General features: G+C 38.6%; 1 protein-coding gene across 4 annotated transcripts in view; it reads left to right on the top strand.

Annotated features, from left to right (window-relative positions):
- The window catches only part of LOC133040586 (CD48 antigen-like), a 45,880-nt gene that overhangs the window by 15,521 nt on the left and 11,749 nt on the right, over nt 1–18,610 (top strand). For all 4 annotated transcript variants that reach the window (XM_061120465.1, XM_061120464.1, XM_061120466.1 and 1 more), the window contains exon 2: nt 10,946–11,314. In XM_061120465.1, the coding sequence (XP_060976448.1) occupies nt 10,946–11,314 (369 nt within the window). The remainder of the gene's footprint in view (nt 1–10,945; nt 11,315–18,610) is intronic.

Genomic DNA, 18,610 nt, shown 5'->3' with positions numbered 1-18,610 from the left:
TCATCAGGGTTGACAAGTTTAAAAAGGATGCAATAACTTAGGGGATAAATCTTCCTAGAAATAAAGGTCACATTTAGGTGAAGTAACCTTGTCTTGAATTCTTTGGAACATGAATATAATATGTAGGAAAAAATAATCTCATTGAAGTCATTATTATAATTGCTAATAGGAAGATACAAAATAGCAACATAGTACCTTAAATCTGTATAATTGTACTCAGACCTAAAGAGTTTCTTCACTTGTCTGCCTCCAGAATTCTCTCCAGTCAAACTGATGCTCAGCACTAGGATTAGACCAATTTTAGGGGTTACCTTCTTGAGAAATCTCAATTGCTTCCATTACTTATTTTTTTCAAAACTCCTTTGATTTTTGACAGTGTTTGTACTTAATACTTTTCAATAAAGCCAAATTAATTTCCCACAATATGCTAGTACATGACATTTACTTACACTTTGAAAGTGAAAGTCACTGAGTCATGGCCGACTCTTTGCGACCCCATGAAATATACAGTCCATGGAATTCTCCAGGCCAGAATACTGGAATGGGTAACCATTCCCTTCTCCAGAGTATCTTCCCAACCCAGGGACTAAACACAGGTCTCCTGCATTGCAGGAGGATTCTTCACCACCTGAGCCATCATTTGAGTGAGACTAATTACAGTTATCTTGCTTGATTCTGCATTCAAGCCTCCACTTATATTATTTATTTCTTTATTGTAAATATTCTGTCCTCCTTCTCATTCTGAACTCTCACCTAGCCAGTGATAGCCTAATTAACTTCCACTCTTCATTTAAATAATTTCTCCATCTACACCAGTCAAATTCTTTCTTCTGAGCAGCTATATCCAGATCCAGATGATTGACACAAAATAATTCTCAATGTGTTAGAAAAACTTCCCAAAGACATGGAAGTTTTGTGTCTCTCCTATTTTTTCTAAGTATTTACAAAATACTTTCTAACGATAGACAATTAGCAGAATTCATAATAACCTATTAAAATCAATTGCTATTATTATTGGTAATTGGCTGGAAATAGAAACAGATTCTTGTGTAGGACTAATGTTTATTAACCCCCTCCTCTCTCTCTAAAGCTAAAATCCCTATTTATGAGGCAAGGAAGAAATATGTTTAGTTGCCCCATCACTACCTCAGTAATGTTAATAGAGAATACGGAATACTTTAAGGATATTTTTGTTCAAAACTAAATTTTTACCATTCCAAGAAAAATTAAACAATCATGGGATGATTTATTTAATGGCCAAGAGTAAGAAAGGCTTAATTAAGTATGACAAAGACAAGGGCACAATCAAAAACTTCTGAAAAACAGAAAAGGTTGATAGATTTGACTCCATGCTCAGTTGCTTCAGTCATGTCTGACTTTTTGTGACCCTATGAACTGTAGCCCTCCAGGCTTCTCTGCCCATGGGGTTCTCCAGGCAAGAATGATGAAGTGGGTTGCCATGCCCTCCTCCAGGGAATCTTCCCAACCCAGGGATCGAACCTGTGTCTCTTGCTTCTCCTGAATTGCAGGCAGATTCTTTATCCACTGAGCCACCTGGGAAGCCCACATGGTTAGAAAAAGTGTCACAAATTAGAGAAAATAGTATAACTCATATATTAAAAGTCAAAAAAAGGGGAAATATTTAAATATTCTTCCTTTGGAAAAAAAAGAGGATCAATAACAATTCAGGAGAATTCTATATGACTATGCAAAAGATTAACTCAGTTATTTACATGCTGTTATAAAATAATTACTAACCTACATCATCAAGAGAAAAAAAGCACTGTTCAGAGCAGATTACATAATTTGTTATTTGTGTAAAAAAGAAGGGGAATTATGTATGTGTTTTCTATACATAGAGATAGACTATCTTTGAAAAGTTATAGGGAAAAGGAAAAAGGCATGAGGGTCTTTTCATGATTTATCATTCTATACCTTTTAAGTTTTTAGCCATGTGACTTTATTGGCTATTCAAAAGCTTAATAAAGTTGAAAAAATTAAACTGCCCTGACTCACTATAGATGTAAAGACATAAATAGGATTAAAGGGAAAGAATGGGGGTAAAATCTACATAAGTCATAGTGAAAAGAGAGCTAGGGTAACTATTCTGATATCAGAAAAATAGATTTTAAGTTAAAAAAAAGTTATAAAACAAGAATGGGACATTTTATACCTATATTGGGTCAATTCATCAAGAAAATGTAACAAGTATGCAATATGCATGCCAAACAACAATCTGCAAATTCAGTTCAGTTCAGTCGCTCAGCTGTGTCTGACTCTTCGCAATCTCATGAATCGCAGCATGCCAGGCCTCCCTGTCCATCACAAACTCCCGGAGCTTACTCACACTCATACCCATCGACTTGGTGATGCCATCCAGCCATCTCATCCTCTGTCGTCCCCTTCTCCTCCTGCCCCCAATCCCTCCCAGCATCAGGGTCTTTTCCAATGAGTCAACTCTTCACATCAGGTGACCAAAGTACTGGAGTTTCAGCTCCAGCATCAGTCCTTCCGATGAACACCCAGGACTGATCTCCTTTAGGATGGACTGGTTGGATCGCCTTGCAGTCCAAGGGACTCTCAAGAGTCTTCTCCAACACCACAGTTCAAAAGCATCAATTTTTCGGGGCTCAGCTTTCTTCACAGTCCAACTCTCACATCCATACATGACCACTGGAAAAACCATAGCCTTGACCAGATGGACCTTTGTTGGCAAAGTAATGTCTCTGCTTTTTAATATGCTATCTAGGTTGGTCATAACTTTCCTTCCAAGGAGTAAGTGTCTTTTAATTTCTTGCCTGCAGTCACCGTCTGCAGTGAGTTTGGAGCCCCCCCAAATAAAGTCTGACACTGTTTCCACTGTCTCCCCATCTATTTCCCATGAGGTGATGGGACCAGATGCCATGATCTTAGTTTTCTGAATGTTAAGCTTTAAGCCAACTTTTTCACTCTTCTTTTTCACTTTCATCAAGAGGCTTTTTAGTTCCTCTTCACTTTCTGCCATAAGGGTGGTGGTGTCATCTGCATATCTGAGGTTATTGATATTTCTCCCAGCAATCTTGATTCCAGCTTGCGCTTCTTCCAGCCCAGCGTTTCTCATGATGTACTCTGTATACAAGTTAAATAAGCAGGGTGACAATATACAGCCTTGAAGTACTCCTTTTCCTATTTGGAAACAGTCTGTTGTTCCATGTCCAGTTCTAACTGTTGCTTCCTGCCTGCATACAGGTTTCTCAAGAGGCAGGTCAGGTGGTCTGGTATTCCCATCTCTTTCAGAATTTTCCACAGTTTATTGTGATCCACACAGTCGAAGGCTTTGGTGTAGTCAATAAAGCAGAAATAGATACTCTTCTGGAACTCTCTTGCTTTTTTGATGATCCAGCGGATATTGGCAATTTGATCTCTGGTTCCTCTGCCTTTTCTAAAACCAGCTTGAACATCTGGAAGTTCTTGGTTCATGTACTGCTGAAGCCTGGCTTGGAGAATTTTGAACATTACTTTACTAGCATGTGAGATGAGTGCAATTGTTCAGTAGTTTGAGCATTCTTTGGGATTGCCTTTCTTAGGGATTGGAATGAAAACTGACCTTTTCCAGTCCTTTGGCCACTGCTGAGTTTTCCAAATGTGCTGGCATATTGAGTGCAGCACTTTCACAGCATCATCTTTCAGGATTTGAAATAGCTCAACTGGAATTCCATCACCTGCACCAACTTTGTTTGTAGTGATGCTTTCTAAGGCCCACTTGACTTTTATGAAGACCTACAAGACCTTTTAGAACTAGCACCCAAAAAAGACATCCTTTTTATTATAGGGGACTGGAATGCAAAAGTAGGAAGTCAAGAAACACCTGGAGTAACAGGCAAATTTGGCCTTGGAGTACGGAATGAAGCAGAGCAAAGGCTAATAGAGTTTTGCCAAGAGAATGCACTGGTCATAGCAACCACCCTCTTCCAACAAGTCTGCAAATTATGAAACAAATATTGACAGAACTAAAAGGAAAAATAATTTTACAAAAACAATTGGAAACTTTGATGCCTTATTTACAGACAAAACATCTAGAAAAGATTAGTAAATCATACTTGGGCAATATTATAAACCAACTAAATTTATAAAATATATGTGTAGAACACTCTACCCAACAACATAAGAATGCACATTTTTCTTAATTCCACGTGAACGTTCTCTAAGGTAAATCATGTTAGACCATGAAATAAAAATTCACAAATTTTAAAAGTTCAAAATTATAGAAACTATCTTCTTGGACCATAATGTGTCCAAGGTAGATATCGATAACCAAAGGTAGAACTTGATAACCAAAAAAAAGCTGGACAATTAGTAATTACATGAAAATTTAACAACATACTCTTTTTCAAATAATAGGCCAAAGGAGAAATGAAAAAATAATTTGTGATGAATGAAAATAAAGCAAAACATACAAAAATTTATAAATGTATTAAAAGTACTGCTCCTTACATTACATTATGGTTGTAAATCCCTATATTAAAAAAATTTTAAAAAGATCTCAAATCAACAATGTAAACATATATCTTATGGAACTATCAAATGAAGAACAAACTAAACTGAAAACCGTCAAAATAAAAGGAAGTAATAATAAATACTAGTGCATAAATAAATGAAACTGAATGTAGAAAAGTAATCAAATTAATGAAATCAATGAAACCACAAGTTAGTTTTTTGAAAAGATGAACCAAATTGAGAGAGGTAATAGTTGCACAACATTGGGAATACAGAAAATGTCACTGAATCATACACTTTATAGTGTTAATTGCATGAGAATTTCACCTCAAAAAAAGACAAGTACCTAAGAGTGAGTGCATGTGTACTAAGTTGCTTCAGTAATGTCTGACTCTTTGTCACCCTATGGACAATAGCACACCAGGCATACTGGAGTGGTTGCCATGTTCTCCTCCAGGGGATCTTCCAGACCCAGGGATCGAACCCAGATCTCCTGCATTTTCTGCATTGGCAGGCAGGTTCTTTACTGCCAGCACCACCTGGGAAACCTGTACCTAAGTGTATGCTGGTACAATTCTTGAAATATAACAAAAAGAGCAAAAAGTTTCCAAAGGGAAAATATTTTAAAGAGAAAAAAAATTCAGACTTTTCATCTGCAAACTGGAAGCTTGATGAGAGTGAAAAGGCATCTGTGTGCTACTCAGAGGATGGGAGAGCAATCTTTGCCATTCAGCCTGAATGCCTTCCTGGCTGGCCCAGCAGTAAAGAATTTGCCTGCAATGCAGAAGACTCAGGTTCAATCCCTGGGTTGAGATGATTCCCTTAGAGAAGGAAATGGCAACCCACTCCAGTATTCTTGCTTGAGAAATCCCATGCAGAGAGGAGGCTGTTGGGCTACAGTCTATAGTGCCGCAAAAGAGTTGGATATGGCTTAGTGACTAAACAAGAGAAGACATTAGCACATTAGGATGTGCTAAACATGTGCTAACCATGTGCTAAACTAAACAAGAGAAGACATTAGGATTAAGTGAGGATTCAGAGAGTATATCACTCACAGAGCCTATTTGAGAAAAATCCTCCAAATAGTTGTCCATCAAATTAGCAGATAATCTTAACAGTAGGTGGGCTTCTCAGGTGGTGCTAGTGGTAAAGAACCCACCTGCCAATGCAGGAGATATAAAAGACACGAGTTCAATCCCTGGGTTGGGAAGATTCCTTGGAGGAGGAAGAATAATGGCAACCCACTCCAATATTCTTGCCTGGACAAACCCGTGGACAGAGGAGTCCAGCGGGCTACAGTCCATAGGGTCTCAAAGAGTCGGACACAACTGAAGCGACTTAGAACCCAGATGGAACAGTAGGGAAAGATAAAGAATAAACAGTGGTAAGCAAAAAAACACACAACAATTGTAATTAAACTGCATGGATGATGATAATGTAAGATCAAGAAGAGATAGAAAGAATACAAAGAAGAAATGTACAAAAAAGATCTTAATAACCCAAATACCCATGATGGTGTGGTCACTTACCCAGAGCCAGACATTCTGGAGTGTGAAATCAAGTGGGCCTTGGGAAGCACTGCTCTTAATAAAGCTAGTGGAGTTGATGGAATTCCAGTAGAGCTATTTAAAATCCTAGAAGTTGATGCTATCAAAGTACTTCACTCAATATGTCAGCAAATTTGGAAAACCCAGCAGTGGCCACAGGACTGGAAAAGATCAATCCTCATCCCAATTCCCAAGAAGGGCAATATTAAAGAATGTTCAAAGCACTGAACAATTGCACTCATCTTCCACGCTAGTAAGGTTATGCTCAAAATCCTCCAAGCTAGGCTTCAGCACAATACCAACCAACAAATTTCAGATGTTCAAGCTGGGTTTAGAAAAGGCAGAGGAATCAGAGATCAAATTGCCAACATTAACTTTCTTGCTTTCATAAAGAAAGCAAGAGAATTTCAGAAAAGCATCTACCTCTGTTTCATTGACTACGCTAAAGTCTTTGACTGTGTGGATCATAAGAAATTGTGGAAAACTCTTAAAGAGATGGGAATACCAGACCTTCTTATCTGTCTCCTGTGAAACCTGTATGCATTTCAAGAAGCAACAGTTAGAACCTTGTATGGAACAACTGACTGGTTCAGGATTGAGAAAGGACTATGACAAGGCTGTTTATTGTCACCTTGTTTATTTAACTTATATGCATAGCATGTTATCCGAAACGCCAGGCTGGATGAATTACAAGCTGGAATCAATATTGCTGGGAAAAAACCAACAATCTCAGGTATGCAGATGATATCACTCTAATGGCAGAAAGTGAAGAGGAACTAAAGAGCTTCTTGATGAGGGTGAAGGAGAAGAGTGAAAAAGCCAACTTAAAATTCAATATTAAAAAAGCTAAGATCATGGCATCCGGTCCCATCACTTCATGGCAAATAGAAGGAGAAAAGGCAGAAGCAGTGACAGATTTCCTATTCTTGGGCTCTAAAATCACTGCAGATGGTGACTGCAGCCATGAAATTGAAGACAATCGCTTCTTGGCAGAAAAGCTATGAAAAACCTAGGCAGTGTGTTAAAAAGTAAAGACTTCACTTTGCCGACAAATGCCCGTACAGTCAAGGCTACAGTCTTTCCAATAGTCATGTACGGATGAGAGAGTTGAACCGTAAAGAAGGCAGAGCACCAAAGAATTGATGCTTTCAAACTGTGGTGCTGGAGAAGACTTTTGAGAGTCCCTAGGACAGCAAGGAGGTCAAACCAGTCAATCTTAAAGAAAATCAACACTGAATACTCATTGGAAAGACTGATGCTGAAGCTCTAATACTTTGGCCACCTGATGTGAAGAGCCGACTCATTGGAAAAGACCCTGATGCTGGGAAAGATTGAAGGCAGGAGAAGAGGGGGACGACAGAAGATGAGATTGTTGAGCGGCATCACTGATTCAATGGACATGAACTTGGGCAAACTCTGGGAGATGGTGAGGGACAGGGAATCCTGGTACCCTGCAGTCCATGGGGTCTCAAAAAGTCAGAAACGACTTGACTACTGAACAACAACAACAGCAAAGATTCTGGAAATAAAGACGTCATATTTTCAGAGAAAATCTAATAAATGTCTAGAAACAGAACACTTGACTAAGTCAGTGAAACCTTCAAATTGGAAGAATGTTGCAGGGGGAGGTGTAAGACTAGTACAAGGCTGAGCAGGGAATGTGGGCTAGTGAATGTTCTGCATTTTCATTCTAGTTTTGATGGTGCTGAGCAATGGTAAATAAAGAGCAGGATGGGTATTATTTGACTATTTTGATATAATAGTGAAGAAGTATACGTAAAGGGGATAAGTACTAATGTAATGAGAAGTACAAAAGCATTTTGGAAGTACTAAGGAATAGACAAAAGAATAAAAGGAAATCTGACCTCAGCTGTCAGTAGTGCTGCCCTAGTTGTCCACCTCTCCTTCTTGAAACATTTTCCTTCTTTGGCTTTTCTGATCCTGCACTTACCTGGTCTTCCCCACTGGCTGTTCCTTCTCCACCTCTCCCAATGGACCTGAATCCTCTGGTGATCAATGCTATGCCCTCTTTCCTTCCCTAGCTATAGTCACCTAATCCCTAGGTGATTTTAGCTAATCCCATGGTTGTAAGTAGCATGACTACACTGAGGGCCACATTTTCAGCCTGGACATCTCCTCCCAGGCTTAACCTATCTATGTGGCCCATTTAACATCTGTTCTTGGAAGCCAAAGTTAACAATCTAAAGCTGAATTCTTATGTTATGCCTACCTTTACCCCAAACCTGCTCCTCCCCAGACTTTAATGATATTTACATCTCAATAAATGTCATTCCATCTACTCAGTTGTTTAAGCCAAAAACCTAGAAATCATCTTTGATTCTTCTTTCCTTCTCTCTGATATCCAGTCCATCAGCACTCTCTATAACTCTACCTCCAAAATTTCCTGAATCTCCTCATTTCTCCTCATCCCCTACCACCATCCTTCTCTCACTTAACCTATTGCAAAAGTCTCTGAAGTGGAATCCCTTTTCCTCTTCTTGCCTTCCTATAAACCATTATGCACACAGTATATATTCTAAAGTGATCAATAAAAATGTAAACCACATATTACCCTGCTAAAAACCCTTTGGTAGCTTCCTGTGGCAATCAGAATCCATCCAAACCACCTACAAACCCTACAATGCCTTTCCTGCCTCAGTCTGTCTTCAGATCTCTTCTTCACTCAGTCCACTCCAGGCACAGTCCTCCATTCATCCCACATGGAGACCATGATCTTTTGTACACTGGAAACTTTGTACATGCACTTTCTGTGCCTGGAAGAATTCATTCTGTCCTGTAATCATTCAGAACTCACTTTAGCTGTCACACCTTTTTAGGAGACTTTCTTAATAAACCATCCACACCTCACACATCCATTAAACTACCAGTATCTTATCACATTATCTCAAATTGTCACTCAGCATTCTTGGTCACAAACAACAGATATCAACTGACTGTGGATGAACATAGAGCCTGTTAAATGGTGAAGTAAACCAGAAAGAGAAAAGCAAATGTTGATATATGGAAATATATATGCATATATATATGGAATCTAAGAAAATTGGTACTGATGAAATTATTTGCAGGGTGGGTAGAGATACAGACATAGAGAACAGACTTATGGACACAGTCAGGGAATAAGAGGGTGGGACAAATTGAGAGAGTAGCATTGACATATACACACTACCCTATGTAAAATAGCAAGTGGGAAGCAGCTGTGTAGCACAGGGAACTCAGCTCAGCGCTTTGTGATGACCTAGAGGGCTGGGGTGGGGGGTGGGGTGGGAGGGAGGCTCAAGAGGAAGGGAATATGTGTATACCTATGGCTGATTCCCATTGTTGTACGGCAGAAACCAACACAACCCTGTAAAGCATTATCCTCCAATTAAAAATAAATTAAAGTATTTAATCCAGTTACATTTAAAGGAATCGGGTGGAGAGGGAGGTGGGAGGGGGGATCGGGATTGGGAATACATGTAAATCCATGGCTGATTCATATCAATGTATGACAAAACCCACTGGAAAAAAATAATAATAATAATAAAAAATAAAAATAAAAAAAAAATAAAGTAATTATTGATATGTATGTTCCTATTGCCATTTTCTTAATTGTTTGGGGTTGATTTTTGTAGATCTTCTTCTTCTCTTGCATTTCTTGACTATATAAGTCCAAGAAATCAATTGATAGTTAAATATTCATATTAAAGGAGAGCAGGTGGTTCACAGACCTTTGAGGGATCCGGGTGACCAGGCTCTGAGATGACTCATCCAGGAGCGACAACAGAACTGGTCCAGTAGAAACTGCTCTGTTACTTCTGACACAGACACCACAGCTTACATCTCACTGACTAGATACTTGACTTGCCTCAGAACTGCTGTCAACATTGCTTCAGACAATCAGGCGGCTGCTTCCACGACTGTCATTGTCAATAGCACATATGCTGTGGTCCTCCTCTCACCATGCAGTAGCTTTTGTTTGGAACTGAATAGGCGCATCAGACTGGAGGAGCCCAGGTTATGTGCTGTCTCTGCTATAAAGGTGGCTGGGAAAGTATCAGGCATTTTCACTTTGGGCTGTGTTTCATAAGACAGAAAATTCCATAAATATGAGAAGCAAGTTCAGATGCCAGGCAACTGTTATGAAATCTGTGCCACATCCTGTTTTAACAGCACTTACAAGTATCTGAAATCTTGTACTTTCTCCTGCTTTTTTCAGCAGTCTCTTTGACTACAATGGTAGTTCCATAAAAGCAGGGATCTGGCCCACTTGTTCACCACTGTATCTCTGGCAACCTCAGTTATACCTAGCTCATTAAACATTTATTGAAAGAAAGTAGACTGAGGGCCCAATGAGTAAAAATTTGTTTCAAATAAGTAGAGTTTCAAGAAAGAGCAGCCATATGTCAAATGCCACAAGATGGTCCAATAAGGCTAGGATTGACAGATTGACTAATGACATGTAGATCTGTTAATTTTAAGTAGTAATCAGTATCTCAATCAAGAGCAATTTCAGAGGAGTGGTGGCCAGAAACCAAAAAGCAATGGGTTGAGGGGGAAAAAAAATGATAGCATAGGAGAAAGCTGAAATGATTTTCTTCTAGTCTATAGAAACAATGGGGAAATTGTATTATTACTCATCAACTTTAATATTTTCAGTTTCTAGTTCCTAGAATTAAGCCAAAGGCCATATTGGGTGCAAGCTGTAAGAAAAGGAAAGAGCATGAGTCTGGAAGAGTGACAGATATATGCTTGAATCAAAACTATCAACTTCTAGGCAAGACCAATGCCTAAGCAAGTTTACCTCTGCAGTTTTGTTTCCTTGTCTGTAAAAATGGAGATAATCTTTTTATAGGTGTAAAATCAGTGTGATGTGAAGATAGCAGATACAGTATAATGTTTGCTTTGCTTCTTTCTTCCTCCAGGCTTAACTAGTGCTTCACCAGATTCTCAAGCTGTCAAATACCCCAGCTCTTCCTGTACCTTGAAAAGGACTGTGGGGGCATCTGTACAGCTGCCACTGACCTCCCCTTTGAATTCTAGCATCCGAGAGATTGAGTGGAATTGGCAACCTGAGAATGATGAGAACACACAGCTAGTGACCTGGAAGCCTCAGACCCCTACTCCTGACTGGTATGATCTTGAAGAAATATACAAACACAGACTCAACTTAACAGAGAAGGCTTTCTTGAGCATCAGGAATCTCATCATGGAAATGAGTGGACTATATACAGCAAAAATCAAATTCAACTCAGGAAAATCGAAGGAGGAAAGATTTAGACTCTGTTTATATGGTAAGGTGTGGGACCATGCCCCAAGCATGCATTCCAACAACCACTTTATTTAAAGTAAGTTAGCCTAAACTCAGGATATTTTTTAAAGTCTTTTTTTTTTTATTAGAATTTTTTACATCTCTTCTGATGCCCTAAAGGTAAAACTAAATTTTAAAAATTACATCCTAGGAAAAACTAGCTAGAATATCTTTGTGTTTGTTTAAAAATATTTATTTAGAACAAGAACAAAGAAGGGCTTAAGCTTTGTCACCTTCCAGTTAATCCACCTCTATCAGAACCAAGACCACTTGACCACCTGACCTCCCCTCCCCAGCTTGACCCTCATCCGAACTCCACTCCCCACTCCAGGGACCCACACACAGCTGGTGGAGGGAAGGTACAGGATACAGGATGGACTCCAATGCTACATATCTCATGAGAAACAACCAATGAAAATTTTAAAGCAGAGTGATCACTTGAGAGGCTCCCCGGGATTGTGAAAGTGTGAAAGTAAAAGTGTTAATCACTCAGTTGTGATTCTTTGGGACCCCATAGGCTGTAGCCCTCCAGGCCGCTCTCTCCATGGAGTTCTCCAGGCAGGAATAGTAGAGTGGTTTGCCATAGAGGCCCAATCAAAAGCATACAAAAAACAAACAAAAAAAACTTTCAATTGTAAAATACTTCAAAAATTGATTATTAGAAATATACAGTTGTATCAGAAATGTCCTTATTGGTTGGTTCAAAAACTGATTGAAAAGTTCTTTTTCTTTCTTTCTTTTTTAATTGAAAGATAATTACTTTACAATATTGCAGTGGCTTTGCCATACATTGACATGAATACACCACGGGTGTACATCTGTTCCCCATCCTGAGCCCCCCTCCCACCTCCCTCCCCATCCCATCCCTCTGGGTCATCCCAGTGCACCAGCCCCAAACATCTTGTCTCATGCATCGAACATGGACGGGTGATTCATTTCACATATGATAATATATATGTCTCAATGCCATTCTCCCAAATCATCCCACCCTCGCCCTCTCCTCCAGAGCCCAAAAGACTGTACTATACATCTCTGTCTCTTTTGCTGTCTTGCATATAGGGTTATCATTACCATCTTTCTAAATTCCATATATATGCATTAGTATACTGTATCAGTGTTTTTTTATGGCTTACTTCACTCTGTATAATAGGCTCCAGTTTCATCCACCTCATTAGAACTGAATGAAATGTATTCTTTTTAATGGCTGAGTAATATTCCATTGTGTATATGTACCACAGCTTTCTTATCCATTCATCTGATGATGGACATCTAGGCTGCTTCCATGTCCTGACTATTATAAACAGTGCTGTGATGAACATTGAGGCACATGTGTCTCTTTCATTTCTGGTTTCCTCAGTGTGTATACCCAGCAGTGGGATTGCTGGGTCATATGGCAGTTCTATTCCAGTTTTTTAAGGAATCTCTCCATAGTGGCTGTAATAGTTTGCATTCCCACCAACAGTGTAAGAGGGTTCCCTTTTCTCCACACCCTCTCCAGCATTTATTGCTTGTAGACTTTTGGATAGCAGCCATCCTGACTGGCGTGTAATGGTACCTCATTGTGGTTTTGATTTGCATTTCTCTGATAATGAGTGATGTTGAGCATCTTTTCATGTGTTTCTTAGCCATCTGTATGTCTTCTATGGAGAAATGTCTGTTTAGTTCTTTGGCCCACTTTTTGATTGGGTCATTTATTTTTCTGGAATTGAGCTTCAGGAGTTGCTTGTATATTTTTGAGATTAATCCTTTGCATGTTGCTTCATTTGCTATTATTTTCTCCCATTCTGAGAGCTGTCTTTTCACCTTGCTTATAGTTTCCTTTGTTGTTCAGAAGCTTTTAAGTTTCATTAGGTCCCATTTGTTTATTTTTGTTTTTATTTCTGATACTCTGAGAGGCGGGTCATAGAGGATCCTGTTGTGATTTATGTTGGAGAGTGTTTTGCCTATGTTTTCCTCTAGGAGTTTTATAGTTTCTGGTCTTATGTTTAGATCTTTAACACATTTTGAGTTTATTTTTGTGTATGGTGTTAGAAAGTGTTCTAGTTTCATTCTTTTACAAGTGGTTGACCAGTTTTCCCAGCACCACTTGTTAAAGAGATTGTCTTTTCTCTATTGTATATTCTTGCCTTCTTTATCGAAGATAAGGTGTCCATAGGTGTGTGGATTTATCGCTGGGCTTTCTATTTTGTTCCATTGATCTATATTTCTATCTTTGTGCCAGTACCATACTCTCTTGATGACTGTAGCTTTGTAGTAGAGCCTGAAGTCAGACAGGTTGACTCCTCCAGTTTCATTCTTCTTTCTCAAGATTGCTTTGGCTATTCGAGGTTTTTTGCATTTCCGTACAAATTGTGACATTATTTGTTCTAGTTCTGTGAAGAATACCGTTGGTAGCTTGATAGGGATTGCATTGAATCTATAGATTGGTTTGGGTAGTATACTGATCTTCACTATATTAATTCTTCCAATTCATGAACATAGTATATTCCTCCATCTATTTGTGTCCTCTTTGATTTCTTTCACTAGTGTTTTATAGTTTTTGTTTTCTATATATAGGTCTTTTATTTCTTTAGGTATATATATTCCTAAGTATTTTATTCTTTTTGTTTCAATGGTGAATGGAATTGTTTCCTTAATTTCTCGCTGTTTTCTCATTCTTAGTGTATAGGAATGCAAGGGATTTCTGTGTGTTAACTTTATATCCTGCAACTTTACTATATTCATTGATTAGCCCTAGTAATTTTCTGGTGGAGTCTTTGGGGTTTTCTTTGTAGACGATCATGTCATCTGCAAACAGTGAGAGTTCTATTTCTTCATTTCCAATCTGGATTCCTTTTATTTCTTTTTCTGCTCTGATTTCTGTGGCCAAAACTATGTTAAATAGTAGTGGTGGGTGTGGGCACCCTTGTCTTGTTCCTGATTTTTGGAGAAACGCTTTCAATTTTTCACCATTGAGGAAAATGTTTGCTGTGAGTTTGTCATATGTAGCTTTTATTATGTTGAGTATGTTACTTCTATTCCTGCTTTCTGGTGGGTTTTTATCACAAATGGATGTTGAATTTTGTCAAAGACTTTCTCTGCATCTATTGAGATAATCATATGGTTTTTGTCTTTCAATTCGTTAATGTGGTGTATTATGTTGATTGATTTGCGGATATTGAAGAATCCTTGAATCCCTGGGATAAAGCCCACTTGGTCATGATGTATGATCTTTTTAATATGTTGTTGGATTCTGTTTGCTAGAATTTTGTTAAGGATTTTTGCATCTATGTTCATTAGTGATATTGGCCTGTAGTTTTCTTTTTTTGTGGCATCTTTGTCTTGTTTTGGTATCAGGGTGATGGTAGCCTCATAGAATGAGTTTGGAAGTTTACCTTCCTCTGCAATTTTCTGGAAGAGTTTGAGTAGGATAGTGCTAACCCCTCTCTAAATTTTTGGTAGAATTCAGCTGTGAAGCCGTCTGGTCCTGGGCTTTTATTTGCTGGAAGATTTCTGATTACAGTTTCAATTTCCATGCTTCTAATAGGTCTGTTAAGATTTTATATTTCTTCCTGGTTCAGTGTTGGAAGGTTGTATTTTTCTAAGAATTTTTGCATTTTCCCAGTTGTCCATTTTATTGGCCTATAGTTGCCGATAGTAGTCTCTTATGATCCTTTGTATTTCTGTGTTGTCTGTTGTGATCTCTCCATTTTCATTTCTAATTTTGTTGATTTGATTCTTCTCCATTTGTTTCTTGATGAGTCTTGCTAATGGTTTGCCAATTTTATTTATCTTCTCAAAGAACGAGCTTTTGGCGTTATTGATTTTTGCTATGGTCTCTTTTGTTTCTCTTGCATTTATTTCTGCCCTAATTTTTAAGATTTCTTTCCTTCTACTAACCCTGGGGTTCTTCATTTCTTTCTTTTCTAGTTGCTTTTGGTGTAGAGTTAGGTTATTTATTTGACCTTTTTCTTGTTTCTTAAGGTAAGCCTGTATTGCTATGAACCTTAGCACTGCTTTTACAGTGTCCCATAGGTTTTGGATTGTTGTGTTTTCATTTTCATTCATTTCTATGTATATTTTGATTTCTTTTTTTTATTTCTTCTGTGATTTATTGGTTATTCAGTAGTGTGTTATTTAGCCTCCATATGTTGGAATTGTTAATAGTTTTTCTCCTATAATTGACATCTAATCTTACTGCATTGTGGTCAGAAAAGATGCTTGGAATGATTTCAATTTTTTTGAATTTACCAAGGCTAGATTTATGGCCCAGAATGTGATCTATCCTGGAGAAGGTTCCGTGTGCACTTGAAAAAAAGGTGAAATTCATTGTTTTGGGGTGAAATGTCCTATAGATATTAATTAGGTCTAACTGGTCTGTTGTATCATTTAAAGCTTGTGTTTCCTTGTTAATTTTCTATTTAGTTGATCTATCTATAGGTGTGAGTGGAGTATTAAAGTCTCCCACTATTATTGTGTTGTTGTTAATTTCCCCTTTCATACTTGTTAGCATTTGTCTTACATACTATTGTGCTCCTATGTTGGGTTCATATATAGTTTTGATTGTTATATCTTCTTGGATTGACCCTTTGATCATTATGTAGTGTCCATCTTTATCTCTTTTCACAGCCTTTGTTCTAAAGTCTATTTTATCTGATATGAGTATTGCTACTCCTGCTTTCTTTTGGTCTCTATTTGTGTGGAATATCTTTTTCCAGTCCTTCACTTTCAGTCTCTATGTTCCTTGTTTTGAGGTGGGTCTCTTGTAGACAACATATATAGGAGTCTTGTTTTTGTATCCATTCAGCCAGTCTTTGTCTTTTGGTTGGGGCATTCAACCCAATTACATTTAAGGTAATTATTGATATGTATGATCCCATTGCCATTTAGTTTCTTCTTTGGGGTTTGAGCTTATATACCCTTCCTGTGTTTCCTTCTGGAGAAGATCCTTTAGCATTTGTTGAAGAGCTGGTTTGGTGGTGCTGAATTCTCTCAGCTTTTGCTTGTCTGTAAAGGTTTTTTTTTTTTTTTTTACTTCTCATTCATATTTGAATGAGATCCTTGCTGGATACAGCAATCTGGGCTGTAGGTTTTTCTCTTTCATCACTTTAAGTATGTCCTGCCATTCCCTTCTGGCCTGAAGAGTTTCTATTGAAAGATCAGCTGTTATCCTTATGGGAATCCCCTTGTGTGTCATTTGTTGTTTTTTCCTTGCTTCTTTTAATATTTGTTCTTTGTGTTTGATCTTTGTCAGTTTGATTAATATGTGTCTTGGAGTGTTTTGCCTTGAGTTTATCCTGTTTGGGACTCTCTGGGTTTCTTGGACTTGGATGACTATTTCCTTCCCCGTTTTAGGGAAGTTTTCAACTATTATCTCCTCAAGTATTTTCTCATGGTCTTTATTTTTTACTTCTTCTGGGACTCCTATGATTCAAACGTTGGGATGTTTAACTTTGTCCCAGAGGTTTCTGAGGTTGTCCTCATTTCTTTTAATTCTTTTTTCTCTTTTCCTCTCTGCTTCATTTATTTCTACCATCCTATCTTCTACCTCATTTATCCTATCTTCTGCCTCTGTTATTCTACTGTTGGTTCCCTCCAGAGTGTTTTTGATCTCATTTATTGAATTTTTTATTATATATTGACTCTTTTTTATTTCTTCTAGGTCCTTGTTAAACCTTTCTTGCATCTTCTCGATCCTTGTCTCCAGGCTATTTATCTGTAACTCCAATTTGTTTTCAAGATTTTGGATCATTTTCACTATCATTATTTGGAATTCTTTATCAGGTAGATTCCCTATCTCGTCCTCTTTTGTTTGGTTTGGTGGGCTTTATCCTGTTCCTTTGCCTGCTGGGTATTTCTCTGCCTTTTCAGCATGTTTATATTGCTGTGTTTGGGGTGACCTTTCTGTATTCTGGCAGTTGGTGGTTCTTCTTTTTTGTGGAGGTTCCTCCCTGTGGGTGGGGTTGGATAGGTGGCTCGTCAAGGGTTCCTAGTTAGGGAAGCTTGTGTCAGTGTTCTGGTGGGCAGAGCTGAATTTCTTCTGTCTGTTCCTGGGAATTCCCAGTGGTTGGGACTCTGTGCTTTCATTGTTAAAGGTGCTAAGGGCACAGGTTCAATCCCTGGTTGGGGAAAAAGATCCTGCAAGCTGCCAAAAAGAAAAAAGAAAAAAACCCTGTTCCTGAAAACAAAATATTACTCCACGCTTTGGGGAAAGTTGATTTAAAAGTTCTTGAGTGACAAAAAGATGTTGGCAAAACTGAAACAACAAAACTGGGTGGAAAAAAACACCAAGTAAGAGTTTTAAATGATCGAATTAGTTATTACATAAAATGCTTTTAAACTAGTTGATCTGAAGTCCAGTTAGAGAGATTTGGGGACAAAGCTTTGTCCTAGATGCAAGTCAGAGATACAGGAGAAGACCCAAGGCCTGCTCCCTGGAGGTCCCAGGCCAGTAAGTAGCCCAACACCTGCCCTCCTGGGCAAACAGTACAATGGAGATACACAGGAAAAAGTGAGAAGAAGGTGCAGAGAAGGAGTATCTAATCTGCCAGTGCTCTCTCCCACTGGCCGTCTTTGCCTCCGCCCTCCTCCACCTCTGCTTGGGTTATCACATCAGCCTCCTAATTGGCTTCTCTTCTGCCTTCCAAATCACCCTCCATGCAGCTGATATTTTGATCTTCTTTAAAATGTAGTGCTCTTCCTGTTGTTTACCTGTTTAACACCACACAGTCCCCATTCCCATTCTGCACAGAATAAATGGCACTCAGAAAAAAAAGTCCAACTCTGCACAGGATCTGGTCCCTGGCTGCCTCTTCAGCCTTGCTTCCCAAAACTTTCCTCCATGTGCCATGCTCCGAATATTCTACCCTTCTCCTTGCCATGTGGCCCTTTCCTTCTTGACACACACTTGTGGCTCTCCCGGCGTTATCCATCTCAAAGACATTCCCTGCACACCTCACCTAGTGGGAGCTGGGGAGGAGTGTGGGAATTGGAAATCTTATGAGAAGAGGCTAGGTTGTCTGGGTTGACTATCCAAGCTGGGTTTTTCTGTTGATATGAGACAGACAGCATATTAGCTGCTCCCTGGCCTCCAACTTCTGATTCTTGAACTTGTCTTTCTCTTCTCCTTGGCTGATAAATTCTTGGCATAGCTTTCTCAGTGATATCATACCAATAGAGTTTCATCCTATCTCTTTTGGCATCAAGAAATGGAAGCCTACTTAAACTAGTCAATAAAGAGTGTTTTCGTGATAAAAATGCTTAGATCTCTAGGAGCAAGATCAGTAAAGGAGTTCCTCTG

Source organism: Dama dama, chromosome 20 (assembly GCF_033118175.1).
Source record: "Dama dama isolate Ldn47 chromosome 20, ASM3311817v1, whole genome shotgun sequence".
Classification (NCBI taxonomy): domain Eukaryota; kingdom Metazoa; phylum Chordata; class Mammalia; order Artiodactyla; family Cervidae; genus Dama; species Dama dama.
This window is presented reverse-complemented; position numbering and strand designations above follow the sequence as displayed.